At 46.5% G+C, this 10,459-nt stretch overlaps 1 protein-coding gene across 2 annotated transcripts; it reads left to right on the top strand.

The window, feature by feature from the left end:
* Positions 1-872: 872 nt before the first annotated feature.
* AMER2 (APC membrane recruitment protein 2) lies at positions 873-8,929 on the top strand. Of its 2 annotated transcripts, XM_057366721.1 has the most exons (2): positions 994-1,876; positions 2,051-8,929. In XM_057366721.1, exons 1-2 carry the CDS (start codon positions 1,069-1,071, stop codon positions 2,926-2,928), a joined length of 1,686 nt encoding a protein of 561 aa, XP_057222704.1. In that variant the 5' UTR covers positions 994-1,068; the 3' UTR covers positions 2,929-8,929. The 2 variants fall into 2 exon arrangements, with proteins under 2 accessions (XP_057222705.1, XP_057222704.1); XM_057366722.1 differs by having other exon boundaries at positions 873-8,929.
* Positions 8,930-10,459: the final 1,530 nt, after the last annotated feature.

Consider the following 10,459-nt stretch of genomic DNA (forward strand, 5'->3'; position numbering starts at 1 on the left):
TTCTATTCTATTCTATTCTATTCTATTCTATTCTATTCTATTCTATTCTATTCTATTCTATTCTATTCTATTCTATTCTATTCTATTCTATTCTACTCAATTCGACTCTCACCTGGGATATATTTGCAGCCAGTTAAGAGTTTTGTGATCAGGGTGACACCAGCCACCCTGATGTGACTAGACTGCTTGCTATCATCCCTGGTGGCAATTCAACATGGGCATGATCAGCATGAGGTGATGCAGTGGATGCAGGGTCTGGAGAAAGGTTTGTGTGGGGGCTRCCACCGTGCTCCCCCTCCGTGGCAGGGGAGATGACTGGGATAAGGGCTGGGCTGTGCCCCAGTTTGCACCACTGCTCCCCTCTGGTCGTCGGAGTGACAACATGTGGCCCCGGGCACCGCAGAGAAAGAGGGACACCAGGACCGTGCGAGTCGTCCTGGTGAGGTGGGAGATGGAAAAGCAAGGGGAGAGGGGAAAACTTAGCATCTTTGCCTCTGCCCCCGGGAGTATTTACATACCAAGTTCGGTCTGGGTGTCCCCTTTTCCCGCCCGCCTGCCGTGTGGCACGCTGGCACCTGCAGACCGCCGCTGGGGTGGACCCCCCAGCCCCCGTTTTCTACTGGCGCTGCGAGCGCTTCGCCGCATCCCCCAGCCCACGTCTTCAGTCACGCCATGCCCGTGGTCCAGAACGCGGCGCGGCTGTACGGGCAGGACGCAGGGGCGATGCAGAACGCTCCCATAAATAAAAGCCCTGCTCTGCCCTCCCGGGCGCGGCACCCTCCCGGGGTTCCCGGGAGCGCGGCTGTGCGTGGGCGTGGGGCGGTGGGCAGGGGCCGCGTTATATAAGGGCGGCGCTGCGGCGGCTCGGAACGGGCGGTGGTGGCGGCGGCGGCCAGGCGCGGACCCGCGAAGGAGGGAAAGCGGCTTATCCCCCCTCCCGCCCTCCCTCCGCCGGGTTGCCATGGAGATGGGCGGGCGGCGGCGGCGGGGCTGTCACTGAGGGATCGCACCGCGGTCCGCGGCAGAGGGGAAGCCGCGGCGGCGGCGGCTGCAGCGGCAGAGGCAGAAATGGACTCGCACTGCGACTGTGCCGAGCCCCCGGCCRCCGAGCAGCCGTCGGGGAGGATTAACAAAACGGCCTTCAAGCTTTTCAGGAGGAGGAAGTCCGGGGGCACCATGCCGAGCATCTTCGGGGTGCGGAGCAGAGGCGGGGAGGGGAAGGGCGCCAGCAAGCCGGGGATGGTGCGGAGCCGGACGCACGACGGCTTGGCCGACGCCGTGATGGAGAGCAGCAAGAAGGAAGAACCGGGCGGCGGCGAGCCGCAGAGCCGTGAGGCGCAGGAGCCGCCRGCCGGCAGCCTCGGCGGCCCCGCTGGCGGCAGCTCGGTGGCCAAGTCGCACAGCTTCTTCTCGCTGCTGAGGAAGAACGGCAGGCATGCGGAGGGCGCGGAGCCGCGGACCGGCGTCAGACAAAAGAAGGGGCTGAAGGGGATCTTCAGCAGCATGCGGTGGCACAGAAAGGACAAAACCGGCAAGGAGGAGAGGGGGGAATCCTCGGACATCCCATCCGGCCTTATCATGCCTGGGTCCCTGACCGCCAGCCTGGAATGCATCAAGGAGGAGACGCCGAAACCTTTGTCTGAGAGCCCGAGCGGCGCGGGAGACGCCGGGCCGGAGCCGCCGCGGGAGAAGCGCAGCGGCGAGGAGCCYGCCGCGGCCGAGGAGCCCGAAGCGGGCGGAGCGGAGCCGCGGTCCAGCAGCCCCCCGCCCCKGGAGGAGCCGCCCGCCGCCGTGCGGCCACCCGAGGAGCTCAGCCGAGAGCGACCGGAGCCGGCCGCCGGAGAGGCTGGGACTGCGAAGGATGCGGCGATAACAGGTGACATTCCAATAMCGACTATCCCCCCTGTTGAACCTCACTGTGATAGCGGTCAAGAGACGGCAGCCGCCCCTGACCCTTCCTCTGTTGATCCACCCTCAGAGCAATCGATTGATCGTATTTGTTTGATGTTTGCTGACGTGACTTCACTGAAAAGCTTTGACTCTCTTACAGGCTGTGGAGATATTATTGCGGACCATGAGGAGGATGTGGGCGGCGGGAGTGGCGTCTGCGAGAAGAGCACCCCCGGGCCCAGCAAGCTGGGTGCCACCAAGAAGCACCCCACCATGGTGGCCTACCAGGGAGGAGGGGAGGAGATGGCCAGCCCCGACCAGGTGGATGACACCTGCCTGCAGGACTTCTGGGATATGCTGTCGCATACAGACGAGACTCAGAAACAAGGAGGAGGAAGCGGAGGCGGGACAAAGAAGCCTGAGGGGTTGAAGGAAAGTCGAGGTACCGAGGGGGCCCAGAATAAGGTGGTGGTGAAACGCGGTGGCCTCCACCAGATTGCTATTCACCTTAACCACAAAGAGGAGCAGAAGGGCAGGGAAAAGGAGCAGCACGAGGGTGCCCCAAACAGCGACGAGGGCTACTGGGATTCCACCACCCCTGGTCCCGAGGAAGATAGCTCCACAAGCATCCAGAAGGAAACCATTCCCAGGGATAGCTACAGTGGGGATGCTCTCTATGACCTCTATGCTGAGCCAGATGAGACCCCACCAGCRGGGCCTACAAACGAAGGAGTCCCCAGCGTGCCACACTCCAAGCCCGTGTCTCCAATAATGACYGTGAGCTCGCTGAAAACGCCCTCGAGTGCAGCGAAGGACTCCAAGATACCCATCAGCATCAAACACCTTTCCTCACATCCCGCCAGCCATGGAGCAGATGCCAGTAACAGCCATCACGTCGCACACCATCACCTGGCCAAAAGCGAGATGCACAGAACGAAAATCCCYGTCTCCAAAGTGCTGGTACGCCGGGTCAGTAACAGAGGCGTGRCAGGGACGACAGTGAAAACTGCCACGCACCAGGACAGTGCCAAAAAGTAGTTGGGTAAGAGGGGAAGACAAAGACAGAATGAAGTCAATGTGGGAAAGTCTGCATAGGAGACCACAGATAATGACAGTTTTGTGTCACCTGAAGAAAGTCGCCTAAAAGGCTTCCTCCATTGTACTCCATGGGCCTGCACTTCTGAGTCTCTTCTTACTAGACTGAATATAAAAAGTCAACTTCTTTTTGAGCACTTTTTTTTTACATTTGTATCTTTTTTCTGCAACACTGAACACTGGGGAGGTTCATTTTTACATGCTTTTCTGAAAGTGGGACTTGGATTACGACCATCCTTCCTCGTGCAAAGCAGTGTCATGAGTTSTTCAAGGGAACAGAGTTAAAAAAGGAGCGACATGAGAGGTTCTCCAATACACTTTTAATCATTTCTTGGGGAGGAGTAGAGGGTGGTTGCCTGGCGGGCTCCGGAAATGATGTTTGCTCTACAAGATGTTGCAGAAAATGCCAAGCAGAAAACAACCCACCTAACAGGTATTTTACCTGCTGTAGGAACAAGAACACTGCTCAGCAGCAGACTTGATTGACTTGTGTGCAGGAGATAAAACTAAGGAGTTAGGTGACTTGTCTAACAGGAAAACATATTTTCGTTTGTCTGTGTGGTTGGTTTTGATCTGGTCTAATGTAAATGGATAACAGAGACACCTGACGTAGGTTCAGATGTTTACATCAATACTCGCCCGATAATGCATACAGGTTCAGGGAAACATTTTACTAAATGCCAATATATACACACTGTCCACATTTATACAGTAACTTGCTCGCCATGTGTAAATATATACATGTTTTAGCAGATTTTTTATAAAAAAAAAATCACCTGTCCTTATTATCTAGAGTTTAAGCAAGAGTTAGTTTTTATAGGTAGATAATTTTACAGTTCTAAAATGGTAGAACTTTGTGTAAGAACCTTAAATTAGAGCAAAAATCTGGTTTGTATGGGCTCATGCATCCACAGATAAGTAAGTCTGAAGTGCTGATTTTATTCCAGTGGTACATTCCATGGCTCAGAGCTGATGTTCTGATAGCATTGCCACTGCAAACCTCTATTTTTCAGGGGTTTAGACAAAGTTGCTCTGGGCTTAAACCTTACCGAGAAGGAACCCAGCAAAGAAACAAGTTTTTTAAGTATTATTTTTTAAAATATATAAAATTAGTTTTTGAATATTTAAAGAAAGTTTGGGTTCTCGTTGCTTTTTATTTTCATTCTTAATAATGTCAGAATAATTTTACTTTAAGAGAGAAAAAAATGTGGTAAGCTAGTGGTACATAAAAYGGTCTGATGAGCTTGGTTCTTAGGGGAAATATATTAATGGCCATGACATTTTGAATAGTGGCTACTGTAAATGGGCATTGGCAACATTTCAAAGAAATTTAATAGGTTTTTAATGTGCCTGAGGACATATTTTTATGATACACTGAAAAAGCTCTAAAAGTCACTGAAGTCTAAAGGTAAATATTATGTATTTACAGAATATTTTAATATAAGTATTTAATCATCAGACCACAGTTAATATAAAATATATGCTCCAGTGTATCTGAAAAAAAATATACATTTTTAAAATATACATGTCTATATTATGCAGAGAATCCTAAATTCATGTCATTGAAGCTAATGGGTCTGATCTTACATAGCAGTTGGTTTTATCGTCTCTTAACTCTAAAGGAAAAAGAAAAAAGGAAAATAAATATACAGAATATGTGTTTGAAGGATATTAAGATCATAGGCAAACCATAAAAAGCCAGGAAATACCATWATAAGAATTGTATATATGTACATGCGTGATTCAAGGTTCACTGGAGAAATGACCTTAAAGTCATGAAGGGAAATTGGCATCTAGCTTTGAAATCACTGCAGGATTCAATACCCCAGCAAACGTGTTAGTTTTCCCGACCAGCCCCTGTTTTCATGGTTTAAGAACCTTAATACACTTCAAAGAGGATTATTTTATGTTTTCTTTCTGACRTGTAGGTGTGTGGTTTCCTAGATGCCTCCTCGCACAGACGTGTTGTCCATATGCATGTGTAGCGAGCACACGCTCCTGGCAGGGCCCGTGTGCCAGTGAGGGCTCTCCCCATGCACACTCACACTCGTTTGAGCGCTGCCACGCACAGGCTGGGGGGTGGGCTCCAGATCTGCCTGCAAACATGCTGGCYATGGCTTCCTTTGCCTCAGAAAGGGATTTGCATTTGGTCTGACTCCACTTGTGCATTTTAGAAAGTCAAAGCTGAAACACCCTCAAAAGGCTGTATGTACAGAACACAGAATATTATCCTGATCCTCAGCCCTAAACATGACATTCCTTTTCCCGTTCTTTTGTTTTTGTTTGACTGTGAGGGATGCATCTTTCCTTGCATGACAACTCTGCAGAAAAATCGTAATTCCCCATTTTGTTCTAAGGACRAATTGTGCTGAGAGATTCTATAGGGTACTGGAAGTGGAGAGGGAGGGAGGATGTGATGGTAGTGCTGTAAAAACTGGAAGCACTGAGTACAGGTAGCAGGAGTGGTGAAGCTTTAAAGCCACTAGGAAATACCAGCTGCCATCTCTACGGGACTTGTGTGTGTCAAGTTATTCATCATATGTGTTTTGTTTGCATTGTGGCATGTCTGTATTGAGAAACCAGTAGTGYGACACTCGCCTAACTCCCCCTCACGTAACCACTAACACGAATCGTCATTAAAATGCTTTGGCTTCCCTTCATTGCTCTCTCTCTCCTTTGTTTTCTGCCACGTTTTTCCTCCATCCTCTGCATGGTGGCGGGCAGCCTCCTCCTCGGTGCTAACCCCTGGAGCGAGGAGCCCTGGGCTGGCCGTGGAGCGTGGCTGGGAGGGCAGCTGCCCCCACCAGGTGCTCCCCAGTTGCTCCCTCCAGCTTTCTGTCACATACCCAGTGTAAGCACATTTTGCAAATCTCTTGGTGGTTTGTTTGGCTGCTTGCTATGTACATATTTTAAGGACAATCATATCCTTTAAAGGAAAATGGTAAAGTAGCTGGTAGTAGGGCGTCAGTATTTCGAATCATTGCGACATACTGACGTTGATTCAGGGTAATTGTTGTGTGAGAGTAAAGGTACAATTTAATATTCAAATTAACTTTGTACTTCTAAAATTCACTTTTGTCTTTAAGCCATCTATGTTTTTTATTTTGAAAGGTRATAGAAGATCTAATATTTACTAGGGCTTTTGATTTTCATACAAATATATTTGTATAACCCCACACAATGCCTGAAACAATCACTGAAAGGAGGTTCAAAGGCTTCCTTTAGACSTATAAATAAATCCTGAAAGATCCCTGTAAAATACTGTGAGATGCCCAAGAACAAACWGTTAATGGCTTGCTGGATTTAAAGGCTGAGACATAAAGAGGTAGTAGTCCTGAGGCATTCTGTGGTGGCTTRCATTCTTATTTATGTTGCCCTGTTCAAGCATATATTTTCCTTGGCTTTGGTAGTTATTGAGTTAGAAATTATGTACTGAGTCCCAAAGATAACATTCCCAATGCTGTCATTGTTTTTTGATTTTCTTAGAGAATATTTTTCTTTATTTGTTTCATTTGTTATTTGGTGGTCTGAATGATGCTTTGTAATTATCAGCTGTATGTCGTTCATAAAGATTTTATAGATCAGGACTTCGTATTTAGTTATGTGTACTCTTTGCACTTTCAGGTCCCTGCTGGTAAATTTTGTATGTTCTTAGGATTTTTCTATATATTGCATAGTGTTTTATAGCTATCTACAGTGATTTCAGTGGTATACATTCCTGTTCTTTATATCAGCACAAAAGATTTCCTTTCAGTAGCATGAAATTATGTTTTTGTGGACTTGTTTTSTCATGATAGGAGCTAAATTTCCTGCACTAAATATCTGGCCTGCAACAGACATAAAAGGTCTTATTTTCCATGTAGAGCGTATGCATTTTGCTCTTGCCAGTAACAGGACTCAAACACGCGTAGTAGATTTCAGAGGAAATTCCATGATTAGAATAAGAAACAAAACATGTTCAGTCTTATTCCATCAATAACCAGCATCTTCTTCATCCACTGTGAACATCCTCACTGCCATTCAGGGTAGTAGAGGACTGAATTTTAAAAATTATTAGCGTAGATGTACACTATGAAAATTAATTCACTGATTATTTTTTAATGAATCTTACTAAATTATTTATCTTAGCTAATCGAATATTGCACCAAAGTCTTAAAACATCTGATACAGATGGCATTTTCAGTAAGATCCTATGAGTGCAGATGAGCCAAATTAACAGGCTTTGCTTAGCAAAGCAAAACCTTGCTGTTTCTTAAATTTGTAGTACTGACTGAGCTTGCAGATCAAAGGGAGCCATTGATTCTGCTGCGTGGCAATGCACCGGGGTTTTTCTTTCCCTGCTCTGATGGAGTACTTTGAGAAAAGGCTTTTCAGCAAGATAATGGTGTGAAAGGGACAGATCACAGTAACAATGGCAACTTACAAGACAGATGGTTATCCAACAGCCGCTRCAGGGGATTCTAGGCAAGGTGGCCTGAAAATGTATTTTCATAGTTACTGATATGAAAGGCTGGGGCTTGTGTCTTGGAAAAACAAATTGACACCAACTAAAAGTGCAGAAATGTGTCTTGGTAGAGTTTACACATGACAGCTTCTGCAGGGTTTGTTTTTGGTTTTTATTTTGGCTTTTCTTTTTTTCCCCCTTTGTTTATATTTTTATTATGATGACATAACCCCACGTGTCCAAGCAGCACAACAACTGACTCTTCTGAGATTCAGTGCTGAGAATACACTGTTAGCTGTCCCCAGTGGCCTGGGACTGGTTCCTCCTGAATATCCCTCCTTCCACTGAGGGGTAGGAGGGATGGGATGATAGGATTCCCTTGTCATGAGTCCACGTGCTGTTTACTGTGAGCAGGAGGTATCTCAGTCTGTCTTGCTGTTGTTTTCAGGGGGCAATTTATTTTTAATTTAACTCACAGTAATTTTTTACTCATCATTACTCATCTTCCTTGTGAGCATCTTGGGCAGGAACATTCAGCACTGATTTGGTGTTTCCTAGGTCCATTTCATGTAGAGAGAAATGAAAGGACTTGTCATATGCAAAGGAATTATAGCTATAACCACTTGAGCCACATCATGGGGGCCTTTATTCCTGCAAAAGCAGGTTGTTAAAAACTCTTCTTGCCTTAGAAGGCTTCTTCACCCAAAACAGTGAGTACTGTTGCCTAGGACCCTGTTTTTTCCTGTGTCTCTCATTCCTTCTCAGCCATRCTGCAGTTGCTTGGGAAACAGATTTTCGATCTAGCCTTCCAGCACTAGAAAAGAGGGTCTGCTGCCAGTATGCCTCCTCTTTAGGAGATCTTTGCTTCTAGTTCTTGGTCTTGAAAGAATTAAATCCCCCTCAGAATAAGCAGCAAAGATATTTTAAATTGAGATCTCTGCTGTGTGATTTCATACACTTGGGTGAGGATGTCGAGTGATATTTTGCATAGCATGGAGTACATTCCTYCACTTTCCTGTTGTGGACAATTTAGTAAATGTAGCAGGGAAGCAGGTCACTCTTGTAGGAAAGCCCAGGAGATGTTTGTTATGGAGACTGTGCCCAGATTATCTTTGCTAAGAACTGCTTTCCTTTTTCCTTTCTGTACGTAAATAAATAGAGCCAAAGTTGTAGTACAGAGAGGAAAAGGTTGTGCACCTCACAGGGCAACGAGTTTTAAACTGCCAGGCTGAAAGGCTTCTGGTAGCAATGGCTGAAAGAAGATTGCTTTTCTTACTTTGACATCACATCCAAGCAATGCTTTGCAATAAAAGCTACTCCAGCTATGGCCACAAAGTTAGAAAACTGGCATTTTCCAACAGGACAATCTCTTTCCATGGTCCAGTTCTGCTGTGGCAAAGCTTCCACTGACTCCAGTAAGAGCTGGCAAAGATCCTTAATCTCTTAGTCTTAAGGAAGTAGAAAGTGTTTCTTAAACAAGTCTTCCTTTTTTTTTTTTTTTTTTTTTTTTTTTATAATTTATTTTTTTTTTTTTTTTTTTTTTTTTTTTTTTAAGACTAACATTTTTCAGGTGTTTGTGCAGTCTTTTACATTACTGTGGTAGTGTTTTCACTGACCTGATTGCAAAACATGTCTTTCTATTGTTTTTAATCTCAACAAGCTGCACTCCTGCACATTGCTCAGCATGTTTAAATTACAGCTAACACAATCACTGCCTTCCTTAATTTAACTCTTGATGGTGAAAACAGGACCAGATTCTTTCCAGAGCTCTTAACCCACTGCTTGTTTTGTTGTTGTTCATGTTTTTGAAATGGTAAGTAATGAAGCCTCCCTTCAATTATTGTACAGCCACATTTTAAACGTGTCATTAGGGAGAAGGTATGTGGGGACTGAATGGTAAGATTTTTAACAGATTTTTATTATTTGGGATGATGTTGCATCAAAACAGTTGCTAAATCAGTATCAGGTTGTTTCCATGGGCTTTTTATGCAGATGCACTGAAGCTTCGAACAGAATGTGCTCATAAAAGAAAACTGGTTATATCTGCTTTGAATTAAGCCTGACCCTTATTCTGGCAGCAGAGGGGAAGGTGTGTCCCAACTCACCTGCACCCTGTGGGCTGGGGGAGCAAGGCACCCCAAGCCATCAGGAGAACTTGCTGCCTGACCTTGCCGTGGGCTGCCAGCAGAGGGGTGCAAGGTGCTGCCCCTTGCAGGTGTCAGCCCTGGCCAAAAGGCAGGGCRGTGGTGCTGTGCTGGGGTGTCTGGGAGACGAGCTCAAAGCAAGGCCTGGGCCTCTTGTCCTTGTGGAAAGAGTTACACATTTGCCTAAGAAGTCTGTCTCCTTTTTTTCCTTGCACTGATGCTGGGTTGCTGGGAGCCAGGGTGAGTTGGGGTGTGCTGAAGCCAGTGCTCCTGCAGGTTAACTGCTGTGTGACTGCTCCCATCAACACCTGAGCAGTGTCTGRATTTCTAAAGGCAACTTCAGCACAGAAACATCCACAAAACCCCTGTAGCCCAGCACTGGTCCATGGCATCTCACTGTTCCCCCATCCTTATTTTGCCAGGAAAATGCAAAGACAAGCCCTAGGCAGAGTGGTGAGCTCTGGCTGCACCCTTGCAGCCCAAGGACGAGGTGGGGAGGGAGTGTCAGATGTGCTGTGCAGCAGCACCAATAAGTACTGGGCAACATTACCCTGCTTTTCAAAAGGGGGAGCAAGACTAAAGCTGTTGCTTGTTCGTAAAAATAAAATCAATCCTCTGCTGTCAGTGAAATTGTAACAACTAGACAATAACTCATTCCACCAGTATTCTCTCTGAAATCAATGGATCTGTTAGTGCTGTTGGTTTTTATTAAGGCAACACCCATAATTTGGCTTCATCTGAATTTTCCCTGCTCTGTTTGTTAATAGAACCTGGTTCTATTCTGGTGTTGAAGCTTGTGGTCCTGTTGAAAAGGGGGATGAGGTATGAATGGGTGGATGGAAAACACAGATTCAATAAACCCAGAAAATACAGCATGGCTTCAGTC

This window comes from Malurus melanocephalus, unplaced genomic scaffold (genome assembly GCF_030028575.1).
Source record: "Malurus melanocephalus ecotype Western Australia unplaced genomic scaffold, MMel_1.1 scaffold_70, whole genome shotgun sequence".
Classification (NCBI taxonomy): Eukaryota; Metazoa; Chordata; class Aves; order Passeriformes; family Maluridae; genus Malurus; species Malurus melanocephalus.